The 22296-nt window shown below is 34.1% G+C and overlaps 1 protein-coding gene across 17 annotated transcripts in view; it reads right to left on the minus strand.

The window, feature by feature from the left end:
* Positions 1–22296, minus strand: part of AKAP9 (A-kinase anchoring protein 9) — a 193392-nt gene that overhangs the window by 58229 nt on the left and 112867 nt on the right. For 7 of the 17 annotated variants that reach the window (XM_082692586.1, XM_082692587.1, XM_082692581.1 and 4 more), the window contains 7 exons: positions 20997–21335; positions 19490–19714; positions 18279–18419; positions 17691–17794; positions 16855–16950; positions 14979–15184; positions 8319–8551 (listed from right to left, as the gene is read on the minus strand). In XM_082692586.1, coding sequence (XP_082548712.1) covers positions 8319–8551; positions 14979–15184; positions 16855–16950; positions 17691–17794; positions 18279–18419; positions 19490–19714; positions 20997–21335 — 1344 coding nt within the window. The remainder of the gene's footprint in view (positions 1–8318; positions 8552–14978; positions 15185–16854; positions 16951–17690; positions 17795–18278; positions 18420–19489; positions 19715–20996; positions 21336–22296) is intronic. The other 10 variants (XM_082692584.1, XM_082692593.1, XM_082692591.1 and 7 more) reach the window with 5 other exon arrangements.

Consider the following 22296-nt stretch of genomic DNA (forward strand, 5'->3'; position numbering starts at 1 on the left):
TTTTCTTCACAGCTAGTAGGCATACAACTGCTGTCTCTAGTTCTCCAACTCTCTGAATTTTGAATTCTCCTTTACCAATTCTATGACACTATTCTCATCAAAATCACGGATGGCATTCACATTAAAATATCCAATGGACACTAATCCTCAGCAGCTATGATTTTCCATAGTAACTGACAATTTTTGGAAAATCACTCCTTATCTGGTTTTCCTGGCACTATTCTCTTGATTTTCCTCTTTCATTCTCATTATCCTCTGTAGACATACCTATCTTTCTTCTCTTTGAAATGTGAGCATTCTACCCACACAAAAAACAGCTCTGTATACACTCTAAAGATAATGGCTTCAATGTCTTAAAGGAATAACAACTTCCAATATAGTTCTACCAAAACTCTACATTCTAGTGAATATTTTTACTTGAGGTTGCCTCTATGCATTTCAAACTCATATTGTCTATAACTTAACTCCTCACTCACTTCTTTTTCATCCCCTATCTCAATAAACAAAATATACCAACAACTCACTCAACCAAGGATTTATGCTTGGTTTCCTTCAATCTTCCTAATCCCCTGTATCTGATGAGTCATACCAATTTCTATCAAATTCAGCTTCCTCAAAGTTTTAAAATCACTTCCCTTGTGATGTCTATCATTTTTTATCAGGAATATTCTAAGTGTCTCTTGTTTCCCTAAATTCAGTCTCTCTCCTCACAATCTTCCTGCCCATCCACTTATCACAGTGCTGCCAAAGGAATCTAAAGCACAAAGTTGGTATTATTTTCTCATCAAAAATATTTCAATGACTCTCCACACTTTATAGCATAAAGTTAAAACTCCTTAGCTTAGCTTACATGGGACTTTGACATGTGACCACTAGTTATTCCTCTACTCTCACTATCAGCTTCCCACCTTCCATCTTCGATGTGTATAACATGAAACTATCCCCTGTCCTCATACACATCATGCTGATTTACACTCATGTGCTATGCCTTTTGCCACAAATTTTCTCCTTGAACTACCTACCTAGTGTCTACTTGGCTTTTAAGTCTTTACTTCCTTTCCTCTCATTTTTCTCTTGAATTACAATTTCATCCCCATTACTTCATTAAACTGCTCTTATAAGGTTACCAGGAACACCCCAGACTTCAAAATCTATTCCTTAGCCTGTGGATAACATGAGCAATCAGCAGTAACTGATAAAGTGATGCACTCATTTGCAAAGGGCAGAAAAAGTAGCAAAGAGCAGACTCTGAAGCCACACTGCCTGGGTATGAATTCTAATTCCACTACATAACTTGTGTATCTGGGCAAGTAACTTCTCTAACTGGTTTTGGTGCTTCTGCCCTAGACTCCCCCACCCCCTTAGTTTATTTTTGACAGGGTGGTCAAAAATGATCCTTTTGAAAAATATAAGTTAGATCAGTTACTCAAAAATAATGATCCTAAGCTGGAAATAATCTGTATATCCTCTAAATAGATAAACTGTGGTATATCCATACAATAAAATAATTCTCAGCTATAAAAAGGAACCACATTTTAATGTATGCAACAACACTGACGAATCTTACATGAACTTTAGGACAATGAAGCCAGATCCCAAAGACTATATAATGTGTCATTTCACTTACAACAGTCTGGTAAAAGCTGAATTATAAAGATGGAGGATGGAAAGCAACCAGTGGTTGCCAATGGCAGAAGGTAGAAGAAGGGCTGACTACAAAAGACAGCAGCAGGGTATCTTGGGGGATGGAACAATTTTATGTCATGTTTGTAGTGGTAGATACACAATCTATGCATCTGTACAACCAAAAGATCTACCCATACAAAGAGTGAAACTTACTATTTGTGAATTTTTAGAAAATGGGCAAACTCAAGATGGAATAAAAACTGTAACAAATGATAGTAACTGTATTAAAAGTAAATAACAAAATCACACTGAAGAAGTGAGAGAGAAGAGTTAACCTAACATACTCTGAAAAACAGTACTGTTGACTGTATAAGGCTAAAGACAAAAAGTACTACACATTAATACTATACTCTAATAAATCTGTTTTTCACAGGGATATAGGCTTGCAACTGTGAAGTCATTTTATGGGTATATATGGCTAAACAAGTAAAAATATGCAGATAATGAGAGCCTGATTTCTCACTGATGGAGAACAAAGTTACAAAGGAAAGGGGTGAAGGGTAGAATGAATGCTGTGGTATTGGATCAGAATTAGATGGAACATATGAGCTGATATTTTTACAATAAATACTCAGAGATACACAAATAAATACTATATGTATTTATATATACCCTGTACAGTTTCAAACTACTAAGAGGACCTACAAGTCATTACACTTTAGTAACAATGATCTTGGTTTCCAAATATAATTATCTAGTAAGACCACCCTAATTTCCTCAGAAGAGTGCTAGATTCTAGGACCGGGACAGGAATAACATAAGATGGGTCTGAAGCCTCTGAGAGTACAAATGCTCAAAAAAGTAAGCACTTCCAAAAAGGCAAAAGAACCTCCTGAAAAAGTTCTCAACACCAACGCTGAACAAAACAAATTACTGTAGTATTGGATTATAACCCATTGAAAAAAAAATAAATAGCTACAAGTCTGTATGGATCCTGATTATAAAAGTGAGTGAAGAAATAGCACTTTTAGAATAATTATAATAGATGGAAGATGAGGAAAATAGAAAATCATCATCACAATACCATGGTAATAATCGTATGGGCAAGATCTACCAATGAATGATAAAATTAGTGGGTGAAAGTTTAAGGAGAAACAAGATATTTGCATAATCTCAAAGTACCTCCTTCAAGATATTTATTAATTATAATGGGAAAAATAGTAGTATTACAGTGGAGAAATACAGCAGATACCACAAGAAATCAAGATTAACATTACCAGTAATAAGATACATGGACATCATGTGCCCTCTGATGATACACTGAGGAGGGCACATCACTTTTGTGGTATTCTTATCAAAAATGCATAAGCTTTGTGTAATCATAAAAAAATACCAGACAAACATGAATGGTGGGACATTCTATAAAATAAGTAGCCAGTCCTTTTCAAGTGACAAAGACAGACTCAGGTACTAACTGAAGAAGAGGTAAGAGCTAACAAAGACATGACAACCAAATGCAACGTGGGACCATGGAAGACGAAAAGGACCTTAGTGGGGAAAAAATGGTTAAATCAAAACAATCTATACTTCAGTTTACAGAACTGTACCAGTTTTATTTTCTAAGTTCTGATAATTATAATTATGTGAGATGTTAACACGAGGTGAAGTCGAGTGAAACTCTTCATACTATTTTGTAACTTTTAAGTCTAAGATTATTTCAAAATAAAAAGTTAGAAAGTTGTACACAACCACTCCATACCTCAATAGGAATTAAATCCCAAGTTCCATGTGATCTGGTTTTCAGATACCATTTCACTTCATCTCTCATTTTCCTCACTCTCCTTGCTGTAGTCACACTGGCCTCTTTGTCAGCCACACAAAGAACAAGCACAAGACCACCTCAGGGCCTTCACCTTCTTAGTCCTTTGCCTAAAACATTCTTCCCCTACTTACTTACATGGCTGTCTCTCCTAATCTTCCTCAAGAAATATGCTTGAATATTATATCAGACAGGTCTCCCTCAATTTTCCTATACAACATGTCCTCTTCCCCCATTATGCTCTATCTCCCCCTATTTTATTTTTCTTCCCAGCAGATATCACCACCTGACATACTGTATGCTTATGTACTGTTGATCTCTACCATTGAATAAGAGCTTTATAAGAGCTCTATAAGAGCTTTATAAGAGCAAGGATTTCATCTATTTTGTTCAATACTGTGCTTCTGGAATATAAAATATTAACTATTCTGTAGTAGGGCTCAATAAATATGATGAATGAATGATTCATCCCAAGGATCAAGTCTTCCAATAAACTTTACTTGGGCCCATGTGACTCCAAAGTATGAGACACTACTCTCCTTCCTAGTCTCAGGGTATGCTGTAGAGAGCTACTCGGCAAAACTTATCTGTCACCGCAAGGACAAATAGACTACAGCAGTGTCCTTCAGTTCTATTTTAGAATTTTTTTGTAACAAGTGAAAAAAAAATTAAGGTAAAAGAGAACTATCCCATTATGAAGAACCAAATAATGACACATTAAAATGAAAATGGAATACACGTTATTTCACAAAGTGATTACACATTACTTTGTAACAATCTAATGAACTGTTAAAAATATTTATCATGTTCAAGATAACTTTATTAATGAGAATATTCTGAAGCAGTCAATGGCTTTAAAGATCTGTCCATGGAAGAGCAGTAGGTGAAATATTTGGGTTAAAAGAAGATTTTTACAAAGTTCCTATTCTCATTACTTTAAAAATACAATTCACCTAAGAAAGATCTGATTTTTATACCAAATGGCAACAACCACTTTAACCTTTTCTCTAACATAATAGTAGAACACTTCAGCTAGAATAATGTGAACATGTAGTAATAATTTCTAGATCAATGGTTCTCAAACTTCAGTGTATATCAAAATCACCTAAAGGACCTGCAGAAACACAGGTTGCTGGGCTCCATCATTCAGTAGGTCTGGGGTGGGAAGTGAGGATTTAAATTTACAAGTCCTCAATGATGCTGATGCTGCTGGTTTAGACACTACAGTTTGAAAACTGCTCAGTGCTCTAGGCAAAGTTTTTGTGACCTGTTCATTAATACTTAATACAGTAAAAGCTAAAAAACATATTGCTGTACTAGTATTTAACAAATTGAGAATAATTTCGAAAATGCCATGGTCAAGCTCCTGTTGTATCTCACAACCTGGTCGCACAAGTGGACGTGATGAGGTGTGATCCTGGCCTGGGAAAATTAGTGTTTCAGATGGATTCCACATGCTTGTCTGTTGGCAGCATTAATGGATTATGGGGGAAGTTTCTCCACAGTAGTCTATAGGAACAAGTCTAACCATGGATCATTTCTTACTTATTTACCATTTTCCATGGTGCTTGTCAGAAGAAAAATATTGGGACGCCTGGGTGGCTCAGTTGGTTAAGCAGCTGCCTTCGGCTCAGGTCATGATCCCAGCGTCCTGGGATCGAGTCCCACATCGGGCTCCTTGCTCAGCAGGGAGCCTGCTTCTCCCTCTGCCTCTGCCTGCCTCTTTGTCTGCCTGTGCTCGCTCTCTCTCCCTCTCTCTCTGATAAATAAATAAAATCTTAAAAAAAAAAAAAAGAAGAAGAAAAATATTATATAGTTGACCCTTTAACAATGCAGGGATTGGGGCGCTGACCCCATGCACAGTCAAAAATCCACAGAACTTTTGACTCTCTGAAAACTCAACAACTAATAGCCTACTGTTGACCAGAAGTCTGATGACCTAAACAATCGATTAACACTATTTTGTTCATTATATTACATATTATATACTATACTCTTAAAATAAAGTAAGCTAGGAAAAAGAAAATGGCATTAAGAAAATCATAAAGAGAAAATGCATTTATAGTACTGTATTGTATATATTGAAAAACATCTGCATATAAATGGAGCTGCACACTTTAGCTTTATGTTCAAAGGTCAACTATACCGCATTAACTAGACTGTCCATAATTTACAGTGGTATCAAGTAGCAGCAAGAGTATTGAATAGTGCTAAGAATGGAAAAGTACTACTAGTTTTTTCACAGTAAGAAAGAGTATAAATCACAGAAACTAAATACTAATGTAGCTGATATAAGCAAAAGAAAAAAAAAAGGCAGGATTATTTTGAGACTCCATATAGAATTATTTAAACTCCTTTCACAGAATAAAAGGGATAATTATGATGCATATGCATTCAAACTTTAAAAGAGCTGAAAAGCAACAGCTGAAAATGTCTGAATTGGCTCAGCTAACTCAGTAGAGTAGCATACTGTTAAAGTGGCATATATGCAAGCATTCTAAAAGAAAGCCAATCCAGGACTTATGCTAATTAGAAAAGTAAAGACTCAGGGGCACCTGGGTGGCTCAGTGGGTTAAGCCTCTGCCTTTGGCTTGGGTCGTGGTCTCAGGGTCCTGGGATCGAGCCCCATGTCAGGCTCTCTGCTCAGCGGAGAGCCTGCTTCCCCCCTCTCTCTGCCTGCCTCTCTGCCTGCTTGTGATCTTTTTGTCAAATAAATAAAATCTTAAAAAAAAAACAAAAAAAGTAAAGACTTTAAAAAAACAGCAAATCTTAGTTAAAAATATATGTTTTCTTATAATAGCTATGGAATTTCACATTATGACATAGCATTCATAGTTTCAATATTTGAGCTTTAGTAGTCTACCTGAGGCTGAAGAAAAATAGGGTAAACATTAAAATTCTTTGATCCAAGAGTATTAATGTCTTAAATTAATAAAAAAAAATGAAGCTGGTTTTTATTGCTGCCTTCTTCCTATCAGCACTTAGGAGGTTGGCAATGAAAAGTAACTCACTGTGGTTTTAGCAAGAGATGAAACCACTATGGTTATTTGTGTAGTTATCCTTTCTACTGTGTATTAGTAAATACACAAAGATGCGAGTTTTTAAAAATACTGTACTTCTTTTAGTTCTTTGTGATGCTCAAGGAAATCTTTAAGTAACTGAAGCAAAAGGCTTTCAATCATTTTGTACCTGCTGTAAAAGAAAGCTCTGGAAAAACAAGAATTGCCCAAAAACAGCAATTTATCTATGAAAACATTTCTGATACCTATTTAACTGAATATGAATACCTTAAAGTTTGCCTAGTCAATCAAGGTACAATTCAGAAAATCAACAGTAGATGTATTATGATACATTCTGTGGGCCAAATAGTGAATTCTCATCACAAAGTCTGGTAATGTGCTCTTAAAAAGATACAGTCCACATTCCAGCACAGAAGAAAATTTAAACTGTCTCCCTACAAGGAAGAGTCAACCTGACCCTACAAGGAAGAAAAGGATTTCCCTACAAAGAAAAATGAGAAAACTGTCATTGCCTGAAGACTATCCAGAAGACAAAATTTTGCTGGTAATATATGCTGTTTTGGTAATGCCTTCTTTGTTAAATACCAAAAGCAAGTTGACAAGAGAAAAAAAAATGGATTGATAATGTAAGACTGATAAATCACTGAACTCTACATCTGAAACTAACAATATACTATATGTTAATAAACTGAATTTAAATTAAAAAACAAAAATTTTTAAAAAATAAAATAAATCTTAAAAAAAAAAAGATATTGAAACATAAGCCTAATAGTGGGTGGTTAACAAGTGATTTTAAGGGTCACTAACTAAGGACTCAATCATTAACTTAACCTGAAAATAAATAAATTTGGCATTAAAACATGAAATATACAATAATCTTTGTCAAATATGGTAAATCCAATAATCACCGCTATTGCAGAAACATTCTGTGACAGAATAATTTTTTAGAGGAAAAAAAGTAACATCAGTGAAAGCCAGACATTAGAAATAACAAGACAACAAAGACACTCTTTCAACTTCTCAACTTCTGTCTGTAATACACATGGATTTAGGATACTGTGAATAAGATATCAATGAAAATGTTAAAAATATGAGACCTGTAACTGATGACAATGGAGTACTCATTTGATCTACGTAACAGCTATGACTCTACAGTTGTTTCAAACATTTTTAAAATGATTAAGTGAATTTGCTTTATTTTAAAGCAACAATTTTTTCAATTCCACATATAGTAACTTGAGACAATTACCATACATAGTGTAAAAATGTTAGAGACAGACAAAATTGCATTGGAAGTTATAAATGGTTATATCCCTTTAAAATTTCTATAAAAACAGTACTTCAATGTAGAAACTGTCCCTCATCTAAATGCCTACTGAGAGAGTAAAGTGAGATAATCTATTAACATTCATGAAAAGGATGTGAAAATTATGTGAAGGACTGTAGGTCTGATTTGTATCATATTACAATACCAGTGTGTTAGGACATACTAGAGCATACAGTTTAAGAGATTCCTTATATTATTCCTTCAAATAAATAATATACATTATAATGGAATATTTCATTATTGATAAAGTTAAAATCTCTTGATATAAAAAAAAGTAATGTGTAAGAATTTAGAATATTTTAAAATTAAAACAACACTGAATTTTAGAACCTGAAAGTCCACCAAGACATTAAATTAACACTTATCACTTGAAAAGAAACCTGCTGATATCAATATCAGTTGTGACAAATACAACTATTTATTAAAGAGGAATGTAACTAACTTTCTGTGAGAAAACACTTAGTTGTTCACTGGTTTAAAAGAAAACCTGCAATTGTAGTACAGATTAGTAACATAAAGAGGTTACCTGACTACTAGTTTCACTTATAGCTTCCAGGAGTTTCTCAACTGCTGCTTGTAGTCGAGAGCTAATACCCAGCATAAGTTCTTCATTTTCAGGATCTATTTCAGTTCCAGCAAAACCACTCCTCACAAGCCGTTCTGAGAGATCTGTCCCTTCTTCAGTTACTTTTGTCCACATACTACTGTCATTTCTTGGCATATCACTTCCAGAATAAGAGGATATAGACTCATCTGTAACTGAAATAATAGTATTTTTATTTAATTCCTAAATCAATTATAATTAATAATTAGAGAAAAAAATTTACAAAATAAAATCAAGTTAAAAGCTAAAGTCATTGAACTACGAGGTCTTTTTTAAAGGCCTTTTAATAACAACATTGCAATAAAACAAATAGGTAATACTACTGTAATTGTAAGAGAATGTAATACTCTTTGATAACCAAGCAGGTAGAAGAATGAGAAGGATAATGCTTTGCTAAGAGGGCTGTGCACAAATTAATGCTTGGGTTATTCAGTATTTTTTATTTGACAGAAAACTTTTTAAGATTTACTTATTTTAGAAAGAGAACAAGAGTGCATGCACATGCACACAAAGGAGGAAGGGGCAAAGGGAGAGAAAGATGGAGAAAATCTCAAGCAGACTCCCTGCTGAGCACAGGGCCCTATGCAGGACTCAATCTCAAGACCCCGAGATCATGACCCAAACCAAAATCAAGAGTCGGTCACCCAACTGGGACACCTAGGCACCCTTCTGTGATAAAAACTTTTAAAACAACTTTTAACGCTATCTACTAAGTGCCCACCATGCAGGATTTACTAAGTAATGGAGACACATGGGTGGTGGGATCTGATTCCTATCCTCAAGGACTATATGATGACATAAATGATATATGAAAAGAAAAACACTATGCAATGGGATATTCCAGGAATAAGGATAGAAGAAGTGCTAGATTTTGTCTAGAACAGATCATAATTTTTTTGAGTTATTTTATGTATTTGAGAGAGAGAGAGAGAGCACAAGCGAGCAACCAGTGGGAAGGACAGAGGGGGAGAGAAAGAAGCCTTAGACAGACTCCCTTCTGAGCATGGAGCCCAACACGGGGCTTGATCCCAGGATCTTATGATCATGACCTGAGCCAAAACCAAGAGCAGAGTTGGGTGCTTAACGGACTGAGCCACCCCAGCGCCCCATAGGTCCTCTGATTTCTGAGCACTGTACTGGGTAGCAACACAAGCTCAGGCTAGACAGTAAAAGGGATTAAGATCATTTTGCAGCCTGAAACTTTTCTAAGAGCTATAGTACAAAGAGGGTAATAGACTGAGGAGCAGTTCTAATTTAACAATGGATGTGTATGTATCCACACTATTCTGATTTTTAACTTAAACAAAACTGAGTTTATATGAGCAGAGAATAAACTTTGGAAGTGTTTTCTCTAACTAAGTGTTTTCTCTAATAAAAGGTTATTCATTGCTGTCATGGAATACAGTTATTTGTCTGTGGCAGCACAGTACAGCCCAATAGTGAAATATCCTGATGAGGAATTACCTATTCTTTTATTACATACAATGTGTATTTCTTATCAGTAACTTATAAAATAAATTAACATCAAACTTTAATTTCTAAAGTACTCAGAATATTCGTTTTGATATAGTCATCCAGGAGAATAGGAGCTATTTATTAAAATGTCCAGCTAAGCTAAAGCAGCTGGTGCCATGCATTTTTCTCAAAGTCATGTATTAACAATATCAGATACAACTTTAGTCAAGTTCTACGAATGCAGAAAAGTCCAAAATTCACTAAGTACCTCCTCTTTAGTCACTGGCTAAAGAATTGAAAACTGCATTCTAGGAAGTGATTTTAAATGTCTGCTATTACACAGTTTATCTAAGTTCTTAATGTAACAGCCAATACAATTTTCACTTTGTATTTTTATTCTCAAAACTTAAAAACAAACAGCAACCAGACCAATATTTCCTTGGATTATTCCATGTATTCAAAACTGAGTGTCTTGGTAATACTGATTAATACTTTACAAAAGTATTCATGAGTTCAAAATGATCTTGGAATTCAAAATGAATTCACATAAAGTATAGTACAATGTATACTACAAAGTTACTAAACAAAATGAAGGTAGTCTAGGAAAAAATATATTTAAAGCTGTGGAAGAAATATCAATAGTTTATAATTGGTATTTAAAGCTAAAAATATATGTTATATAGCATCTTTAAGGAATTAAATATATTCTAGTGACCTTTTCTAATAAATAGATAATGTGACAAATCTGAGTAAAGAGAGAGAATAGTCTCACACAATGGAGAGCTAAGGCTTAATGGAGCAAAAGTATATGGAGGAGTTAGGATGGGGTGAGAGGAGGGGCAAAAAGGTAGTTGGAAAGGAGGTTGTATCCAAGTTGTGAATGGTTTTAACTTCATAGGAATCTTGGGGTTTTGCTATAAATATTGGGGTAGTAATTTTTTGAACAGGAAGATAGCAAATCTACAAATCAGGAAACAAACTGCAGTAATACACAAAACAGGCTGAAGAAGATAGGTTAGAAGACTATTTCAATCGGGGCACCTGGGTGGCTCAGTTGGTTAAGCATCTGACTTCACCTTGGGTCATGATCCCAGGGTCCTTGGATGGAGCCCCACATCTGGCTTCCTGCTCAGCAGGAAGTCTGCTTCTGCTTCTCCCTCTGTGTGCATGCTTGCTCTCTCGCTCAAATAAATAAATAAATCTTAAAAAAATAAAAAGGGAAGAAAACTATTCCAATCACCTAGATGAGAAGTGTTGAAAGGTAGGGGGCTGGGCACAGGTCGGAGAAGACTAAATGGATAAGATAAGGGAGAAAGAAAGTAGTAAAAGATGGGGTTCAAGTATAGATCATTCTTAGGTGACAGAAGAGTCATTTAGAGAACTATTTTTAAAATCAGGAGAAAATATATAGAGTAGGCATGAAAAAAGACGGAAGTGTTAATGGGCTAGGTAGAGAAGATGAGTCAACTTTGGAAATACGGGTCTGCAGAGCTTTAGAAGTCATTTGTATTAAGGTAAGAGTTGAAATCCTGAAAGTGGATACATTTATTTCAAGAGCAGTAAACAACTGCTTTCCTGTTTCAGGAGAGAAGGAGGACAAACATAATATAATAAGCTAACAAGAGAACCTGTGTGAAAGAAAGTCACAGAAAGACAGAAGATGCTCCAGGAGACAAGAAGAAAACATTTCAAAAAAGGAAGAGATGTCAGTAATGTTATTTGTTTAGACCCACAGGACAAGGACTGAGAAGATGCTATTTGATTTGACAACTGGGAGGTCACCGTCGTCCTGAGACAGGATAGCTGTGGCTGATAAAAGTAGGAACTGGTCTAATCTCCCATTGAGTTTATCAAGGTTTACCTTGATTGGGGAGCAAAGTTAAGAAGAGCCAAGGCACCCCCCAACACACACATTGTGAAGACATAAATATGCTTTGAAGAAAGAGAAGAAATCAATGGTGAGAAAAAAACTTAAAGATATTATGTACTGAACAGGAACAAATCTCAAGCACAAACTACAAAAGACATAAAACAAAATGGATAAGCCACTAAAAATTATTTTTTCAAATGCTAAAGAAAAATACATATTAAAGTATCTAGAAAAGGTAAAGATGTCAACTAGCTTAATGTATCTTAATTGTAACATTTTGAAGATTTACACAAAAATAATGCGAATTATGTTCCTCATTATGTTCCAATGAGGAAAGAGAACTTTCGTTGTTATTATTTTGATGAAATAAAAGAATGAGAAAGACATCAAGGTTACACTGTATTTATAATAACTAGTCTTTGGGAGAAAAATCAGAGAAAAACAAATGGCAGGGCAATTTCATAAAATGCTGATAGAAATCTCAGAATTGCCAGTTTGGTGAAGTGACTCATGACTTCAGATTGGTGAACCACTCAGACCTGTGTCTTAAACACAGCAGATTATGGTTATTCAAAAGTCCTTTAGTCATTTACTTTATAGATTTATACCATGTTCATTCCTTATCTTCCCAGATTAAACAGGGTAGGTGATCCGATAGAGCCTCCCCTACCCCAGTGGCCTTCTGAAGGTCTCTAGAGCTCCAACTGAAAACTACTGACTCTACTTCGCCTCTTTATACCTGACAGGTGAGTAAACTGAACTGAAGCCCTGGGAGACTGAGAGATTTGCCCAGGGCTGCAGAGAGCTAAAATAAGATTCAAGGGCCTTCTGATACTAACCCAGCATTCTTTCTATCACATCACACTACTCCAAAAGGAAGCTGCAACAGATGAGATTCAGTGCCTGGTCACCTGGGAAAATAAGGAGTGCCTAAATGAGATGAAGTGGTCAAGGAGGACCTCTCTGAGGAAGCATCATTAAAGAGTATTCTAGGAAATAACTACTGTTGGCTAGAGACATTTGGCCTTTATCCTAGAAACAATAGGAATATTTAAGATACGCAGTCATCGAGGAGACTGGAAGCCTGGGCTGAAGGTCCAGACAGTTTCCCAGGAGGTATTCAAATACTTCAGTTTCCCCTGAAAGTGGAAGGCACGCTCACGTCAATGGTTAAGTACTCATGTTACCTTCCTTTACAATTTAAAAAATGTATTAAATTTATTGATTTTCCTATTGCAAAAGTAACAGAGGTGAGCATTCTTCCACTGAGCCATCACAGTTCAGGCTCAAAGAACTTTTCTTTCAACATATTCTAAGGGAACTTACTGTTATGAACTACTTTAATATTCATTCAAGTTCAACTGATTTCACATTGGCTCGAAATCTCCCTTTAGTTTCATAAACTAGGTTACTCTTATGAGGAAGCACACATTAGCAAATCAATTATTTACTTTTTTAGAGAGTTAACAAGTCCATACATGTGTAAAATCTAAACAAGTTTGGACTTGAAAGCTGAAAACAGATCACAAGTGCTATTACCTACAATAAAAAGTCATACATAAAAACTGAAAAGCAAATGTTGTTTCATAATCAGAGTAAGACTGAACTTTTTCAGTCATATTAAATGAGACATGAAAGAAATATTTCACAAGTTCCTTTGACTTTTTACAATAAGACTCCATGAAAAATATGAAGGAAAAAAAAATCTTACGAAGGGAACAGTGTCAATTTTTTTAAGCCAATATATTCTTCTAAGTTTATCAGAAAATTCAGTTTTAAATGATAAATTCTATTAATCCAATATTTTCCTCAAGATGCAAAATGTACCTCTAAATGTCCCCAAATGACATTAGTAGTCATCCTAACTAGTTTGATAAACACTTTTACAGTAAGACCAAGAAAGTGTTACCTAATTCTTTTCTAAACATTAAGATCTATATGTAGAAATAAAATAGCCCTTCATTGAGTGCTTAACAGAGAGTGAATTTGAAAAAATACTTCTACAAAGTTTGAATGAATTTGAAAGAAGTTAAAAAATTCAGTATATTTCAGCTTATTTTATTAAGAGGTTTTTTTTTTTTTTTCAAAAAAATTTTAAGATTTATTTGTTCATTTTAGAGGGAGAGAGAGTGACAGCATGAGTGAGAAGGGGAGAGGGAGAGAGAAACTCGAGATTCCATGCTGAGGGTGGAGCTTGATGCAGGGCTTTATATATGACCACAACCTGAGCCCAAACCCGAAGTCAGAGGTTCAACCAACTCTGCCACCCAGGTGCCCCAAGAGGTTTTTAAAATTATCTTTGTACTCAACTGATAGAGTTTTCTCTGCACTTAGAAACAGGCTCTGGCCAGCTTGTAATTAGGTAAACTTTCTGTAAGGGGGGTAATTTCTTCTCATTTCTCCATATGAAACTTAAACAGAATGCTCTCAAAAATTGCAAATATTGGCATTTTTAGAAGGTTGGCCTCTAACTGGGGAGAAATGCTTGGGTGTGGAATGGTAGTAAAGTATGGACCTGATCTGCTGATCCAAGAGTCCAGACCCTATCTTCCCCATCTGACAAAAACTTTCTCACCTTTTGATTGTCTGATTCCCTCATCAATAAGGAATTAAAAAACAAGAGGGTAGATGTCAGTAGCATGAAAGTAAGACATTCGAAGAGGAGCCCAGCCCACACGGCTGGAAGAAGGGAGAATTAGGAAGAGAGCTATGTCATGTTGGGATCTAACCTTTGGATCCACACACATTGTCATTCTTCAAAAACACTTTTCGGAGAGGAAGAAAGGAGCTAACAGAGGACAGTCTAAAGATCAAGTCTTCAGTTTCTTATCAAAACTTCCTTCTAACCATCTCAACAGAAATGTGAAACTGATGCTTGATTCTTAAAAGCTCTTTATTACTCATCTTATAGGGTGGTTTCAGGATGTTCCCACTATCTCATGGCTATTGATAAGAGTCTTGAGAAGTGATCTGGAAGTTTTCTTTTATGGTGGAGAAATTAAATAGTCTCTGGTTTATATAACAAAGTGGTTAAATCTGGGTATCTAAAACAACTCCAAGATAACATTGCAAATGCTATACAATAATGGTGTTTTGAGAATACTGGCTCCCAAGTACTTGTGTCTGAAGACTTTTTGTTGGAAAAAACTTTAATATTGTCTCTTCTGTATTTTCAACACATAGCAAAACTGCCTTGAATTCAGAAAGATTTACTGAGCATAATTTATGGTAATCTCGATGGCATACATAACTCGTACCTCCTGTGTGTTCCTCATGGATACATGACTTTATAGGTGCCTCTGCTTCTGACCTCCAAATCAAGCTAGCAGACGACTGGACCTTACTAGATCTATCTAGAATACCAAGAACATGGCGACCAATTGTTTCTTCAACAGCTGCTGTTGTCTTTACAACTTCTAAGAGTATCTTCAGAAGTCTGTTATTAGCTTTCTGAAGTGCAAATCTGTATAGATAAAGAAACATTTATTAAAATGTTTGATCTTTTTTAAACACTTTGCTATGTTCCACAAAAAATGTAAAAAAATGTACCACAAAATATGACTTGAAAAATAAAATATCACATGATCTTCTCTACCAAAATATGCTAGTGTACTTAAATGAAGTGCTTTTGTTTTTTATTTAATAATTACATTATAAAATTTGTTTTCTTCTAAGAATTTTTGGTCTCTCAGTAAATTATAACTTTTTTTTTTTTTTTTACAAATGTGCAATACTGTACTGATCTTAAAGAAATCATACAACTAAAGTTTTAAGCTAGTAAAGTTTCTAAACTAGAAAAAGATTTTAAGGAGATACAAAAGTTAAGTTTTAAAAAAAGTGGTAGTAAACAAGCACATACAAGCTGATATGTGGTTTTATGGTTCTTTATGGTTCTTATACACGTTTCACATTTAATCTTCTTTGTGTCAAACCTATAATTTAAAATATAATTTAAAAACTCCACCAGAAAAATGTGTATTTCTATAACTTTCTGGTGATAATCTAAATAAATTACAAAAACAGGCAAAGACCTGTTCTTAAAAAGGTCTACTGTGCAATATCACTATCTGCCAATACCAGAGGGAATATCATAGGACATTCTTTATTATATCTGCTCCAGAGACACAAATTTCTCAAGTTATATAAACCACATTCATTTCAGCCAGTAGAAAGAATTCATTTTCAACCAAATGGAATAATACATCTGTCTTTTTAAAAAGATGTCAAACATTTTCATTTTCAAAAAAATTCAAAAATATTGCTAACCTTCCACCTAAATATCTCAGCAAAAATAATCACTGTTAACATTTTAATATCTTTCTAGCCTTCCCCTCAACCTCATAAATATATTCATTTTAAAAACAAAAATGGAATTATCCTGGACAAAGAGTTTTTATATTTTGTTTTGTTTTTTTGCTTGACACAAATACCTTTTCATGTCAAGAAATATACTTCCATAAAATGCCGATTCAGAAGATTATGTGATTAACCTTTGCAATAGCTAAACAATTCTCTTGTCCTAATAGCTTAATTCAGTAAGAGTACTATAACAGTAGCAAACTTTATACATATAGATGAAGTAAGAGACTTTCATGGTAAAGGTCCTCTGTCTTAAGACAGTTTGCTCTCTCAACTTCACACTGTGGGAGATCACCAAAAATCAGGTTAAAGGGTATCTATTTTCACAGGCACATGACATAACTATTTTAAGACAAGGTAATAAAAGGACAAGTTTTCCTTCAGTATTTGTCAAGTGAACGAGACAGTTCTATTTTTGTACCTAGATCAAGTTCTCTGCTTACATGAGACCAGGCATTAAAAATAAAACTCTAAGTAATTCAGTTAGTAGTAAGTCAGTCAAGGGTTTTATTTAACTTTTTCTTAGGTTTTGTTAAAGCCTCAAATGCCTCAGGACTAGGATAATTTGAAAATATTTCTAAGTAAGAAAAGTAGTTAAAATTAATATGATGGTAAAGAGAAATAAATATGAATACTCATTTATTAGCACTTGCTGCAAAAATTCCTAAAAATTAAACACTACATTGTTTTAAAAAAAATATACCAATCAGAGATAAATAATATAAAATAAACAAGGTTTATTTTATATTGCCATGGTAACTCTAATTTTCATACACTGTCTTTCTTGTTTGAGTTCCATACTGACTGCGTTCCATACTGATGATCCAATGGGGAAGCCAAAATCTTAGGGGCCAAATTCCTCCATGCAAGCTGAGGAAGGAGGTTAGGAGGACACAGAGGGTTGACAGTCACAGAAATTGGAAAAGGAGGAAATTAAGTTAGTAGGTATTAGTTTAATTTAAAATTAAAGAAATTATTTTCATTTGAATAAAACAAATTTTAAAATATTATGCTTATAGTCCTTAATATGGGGGTAAATTCTCATTTAATATTTTACAATTAAATATTAACATCTACAAAATCAAGTCAGGGAAAGTTTTGTTAACATCGGATCATTAATTTATTCCTCTATAAAAGTGGGATATGGATTAAAAGTTCTCATCTGATATGCAGTAAATTAAAGAAAGAAGCTAATAGCAGACTATCACACTTCATTTTTTTTCCTCATCACAAGCAAGTGGGTGACTTATATTGAATGCATGTCCATGAAGTGAAGAAATGTACTCACAAGTGCAACTGTGTTTTTTAGGATAAAAAATGGCATATGAGCAGAATAAAATTCATCGAGAAAGGTTCAATAATCAAATAGTGCCTTACCATTTGCTGAGATAAGTACATGGTCAATATCCAAACAAAAATTACTTTACATATAAAAAAGATTTAAAAAAATTGTTCTATTTAACAATCAAAAACTGAAAATTCTTTACATACACAGTAAAATGGACAAATAAATGTACAAGATCAAAATAAGGACAAAGTTTACCACACTGACACAACTATTTAATTCCCTTTGTACCAAAAAAAAAAAAAACCCCACACTTTCTGCATACCTTTCATTGGTCAGAATATCAGGAAGCACATCTTCAGGTTTTCTGTCTGACTCCTTTTCTTTAAAGATTTGTTCTTCAATTTCCTCTTGGTTTTCATTTCCATTCTGCTTAAGTTTATGTAAAGGTAGAGAGGACAAAACAGAAAGAAAACCTGTCATCTGGGAAAAATCATGTCGTTCTTCTACATTGTTATGAGGTGAGACAGAAAACTCTGCAGGCAAAACAGATAATCTTCCATATAATATTTAACTACATTTTATAAAGGGATTAGCATTATCAAAAAAGATAAGCAACCTAATGCAGAGATGAAAAGAAGTTTAATGGGTTCAAATTAATGCATGCTCTAGTGTGACATCAAGTTTGTTAGGTTGCTCCCTGGTGAAACAATAGTTGCTACTATAGTAATGTCCTATGCAAATTACCTTAAATAGAAGGTAAAAATCTTGACTCCACCTACCTTGGATGTAAACAATCACAAATACATTAAGCTCAACACCTATAAAAACACATTCATACCAACAACAAAGACAAACAGATTCTACTGCATTGTTGATCCACTGCTCCTAGGTGGGCCAAAGTCCATACTACCTGTGTTTGCGTACTGCTGTTGCGCAGCTCACAACACAGCTTCTCTCTTCCAGCTAGAGACAGCTGCTTTAGTGCTTCCAGCTCCTCTAAAAGCACCCTCTCTCTCTCTGAAACCAGGTTTTCATTATCTATTGAGGATCTCTAAATAAGAAAAAAGGTCATGAGAGAATATTGTTTGCGATAGAAGAAAAAAAAAAGCAGAAATAATTAGCAGATTTCTTTTAACCCCCTAGAACCAAGAAGCCCTTTCTACCTATGAGTTACATCCCATGATTAGGGGTTAAAAGCACATATAAAGTTCAATGCAAAATTTGAAACTTAAAAAAGCTAATTCAGGAATTTGTGAAGCTCAATTAATATTATTTTTATATGCCAATTTTGCATTGAAAAATCAGATTTAAATTCACAAAATGCGATGAAGAAAAGCAACACCAATTTTTCCAAATGATATGTTTTATGTTCAACTCCCAATTTTCTTATTATTCTATATTTGAAAGAATACATTTCAAGATTTCTCTATTTTTTAAATCTCATTTAAGTTTCCAAGATAAATTGAATAAATTTGTTTTTATAGGAACTTCTATATAAATATTTCTTGCTTTTCTGTAATGATTTTGTGAGTACACTGTATATAGCAATTGATAAGAATCCAGCTCCCAAATACCAAGGAGTAAGAAAAGGGACAAGAATGTTATGTAAATCTGCATTTCTCAAATCAAGAAGAGATGTTTCCTTAGACAAAGTTCCAGAAACATACTACTTCAGATTCCCATTCATGATTAAAAAGACAGATTAAAGATAGATAAAGGTAAATCTTGGAGATGCTAATTGGTGGACTCACAAAACTAGAAATGAATATAGGAAAAATGACTATCAACTGCATCTTAGCACAAAGAATTCCCAAAATTGTAAAAGTGCTTTTGTTGTGTATGGTCAATGGAATGATTCAAAACAAACATACAAACAACCTTGTAGCTACTTTTCCAATAGCAAAAAAGGCAGATAAATAAAATGGCACAGAGGACAGGCACTCCAAAGTTGAGTCAGGTGTTCCTAACAAGATTTAAGGCTGCTGTGCTGATGGAGTCTGTTCCTAATGTTAAATATTTGTATTTATTTGTAACTTGGCAATAATTTTAACTTTCAAAAAAAGGCTATATAAAGAATATTGTTATTTTAATTGGGGAGAAAAGGGCCTCTAAGTCCTATACCTGGGCTAATTGTCTGTTCAATCTCTTAATCTCTTCTTGCAGCTGTTCCTGGTCTTCTCGCTGTCTCTCCATCTGGCGCATGTGCGCCTGCCGTAACAGTTCTGTTGCCTGCTGATGTTCTTGGTATTGCCGTACAAGTTCCTGCCTCATATCTTCCAACTGTTCTTCATTTAACATTAGTTGTCTAGAAGCATCTATACTCGATACCAAAATCTCATCATGGATCTACAATTAAAAAAAAAAAAAAAAAGGCAGCATGCATAAAACATTTCATGGAAACCTGTCAGCATCAAAATCAAAATCATTAGAAACAAATATGAACGCAGTTCTAACCCACAAAGCACCTGATGTTTTCTCCCCATTACTAAACTAAAACATAAAGTTAAAGAAAAAAAAAGAAAAAGAAATCTGTCTTCATTATAATTCCAATTCGGTGTAAAGTTAGTTTATTATCATTACACGTTATCCTCTAAAAGCAAAAGAGTTGTTTAGCAGTTTGTTTAGATGCAATCTGATTTTATGGGAGGAGGAGAATAAAAATTTAAAATCCTCAGGATGCCCTCCTGTTCTTAATGAAGCTATAACTCCATTATCCCTCCTGACATTTTATGATGAAGAGATAATATAAATGTAATATTTATAATTTAAAATTATATTTATAAAACATGAAAAATTTTACCTAATTATATTATGCAATGGTTATCACAGTACTACAGAGAACTGCTTGATAAGAAACAACTTTTAATAATTTTTATTTGGAAATAAAGGCTTTATATTCCACTTTCTCAAATTCATAAGAAATCAACTCCTTAATGAAGTTCACACTTACTTCAATTCCCAAAGAACTACTACTTAAATGAACAGTTGCTGGTAAAATAAAGAGGTTTTCACAAATACCTTAGTTTTGCACTTCATGTAGAAGTGGACAATTTTATTTGAATATGACTCTAAACAAGACAACATATCCTGAACATTAATAAAAAATCTGGATTTAAGTAATTTTAAAATGTAGGATTTACTACTTTGCTAAATGCACAAATGGTTGTGGTATAGACAGAATAGAGCCTCCATTAATGAGTAAGCAAAGAAGAAGAGAATTAGTAGATAGAGTACAGTATCTTAAATTTCTTCTTAAACAGGTAGCTATTTCCTTGTGATGTTATCATCACATTAAATGAAGCAAATATTTTATTCATACATATTCCTAAACTATAAGACAATTAATCTTAAATTGACTAAAACAAAAATAATGCAGGTATAACTTACAATGAGATTTTACCATTCACAATATGTACAAGATTAACTATACTATGAACCAGACTTGTTTTATTTAATAATAGTATTAAATCATTTATTCATATGTAAGTAATAAAGCATATTCATAATTCGAATCCCTAAGTCAAGACTAGATTAGATACTTTCCTTTTTCATTAAGAAACATTAATTACTGGTAATATTTTTATCATGAGGGAAGCCACAATTTTTTATACAAGGAAACCATACTTACAGGTTCTCTGACTATAAATGTTTTATCTTTGGAGAACATTTCTTCTGAAATAGTCAGTTCATGGTCCTTCGACTCTAGTATATCATCAAGATTATCATTTTTTGATAAGAGAACTTCCTTTCCATCTTCCCCTAACTCTTTACTAAGTGGTTTAAATTCTTCTTTAAATTTCATGTCCATTGCTTCAAAAGTTTGACCCTCTGATAATTTCATTTCATTTAAATGTTCTTGCTGACAGAAAGCATGTGCTTGTTTTGACAATGTAGTATCTTCTTTTTCCCCAGTTATTCTAGATAGTTCAGTTTGTTGAGCAAATGCTATACTCATTGACACAATGACCTAAAGAAATAAACAAAAAGGATTAGATTTATAAATATCAGCAAGAATTTATTTATTTAAATAATTTCAAAATTTAAATTAATTAACATATAATGTATTACTGGTTTCAGAGGTACAGGCCTGTGATTCATCAGTCTTTTATAATACCCAGTGCTCACTACATCACATCCTCCTTAATGTCCATCATCCAGTTACCCCATCCGTCCACCTGCTTTCCCTCCACCTGCTTCCTCTCCAGCAACCCTCAATTTGTTTCCTACGATTTAGAGTCTCTTGCCAGTTTGTCTCCCTCTCTGGTTTTGTCTTGTTTTACTTTTTCCTCTCTTCTCCTATGATTTCCTGTTTTGTTTCTTAAATACCACATATAAGTGAGATCATATGATAACTGTCTCTCTTGATTGACTTACTTTGCTTAGTATAATACCATCTAGTTCCATCCACATCATACCAGCAAGAATTTAAAAAGCAAGTTACCAGTCAAATGGTTTTATTTATTTATTTGTTTATTTAAGTTTTAAGATTTTATTTATTTGAAAGAGAGAGAAAGAGAGTATGAGCAGGGGAAGGGGGGAGTAGAAGGACAGGGAGAAGCAGACTCTCTGCTCAGCAGGGAGCCTGATGCAGAGCTTGATCCCAGAACCCTGGGATCTGACCTATGCTGAAGGCAGATGCTTAACTAATGGAGCCACCCAGATGCCCCTCAAAACGGTTTTAAACCAAAAGAAATCTTACAGAAAGTGACAGAGATAGACTCTATTTTACATGCCTTTAATCTTCTCCAACTAGTGGTAAGACCTCAAGACTAGCTTTTACTTTAATTTCCTGTTCTGAATCTGATCTGCTTGTCTCTCAATACTAAGAATGCAATACAGACAAAAAGATTAAAAATATGAATAGAAGCAGATGAAGGATAGAGTGGGAATGTTCATCCAACATCTAACCACTGTGTCAGGAGGATATA

The sequence above is a fragment of the Mustela nivalis genome, assembly GCF_964662115.1.
Source record: "Mustela nivalis genome assembly, chromosome: 12".
NCBI lineage: Eukaryota > Metazoa > Chordata > Mammalia > Carnivora > Mustelidae > Mustela > Mustela nivalis.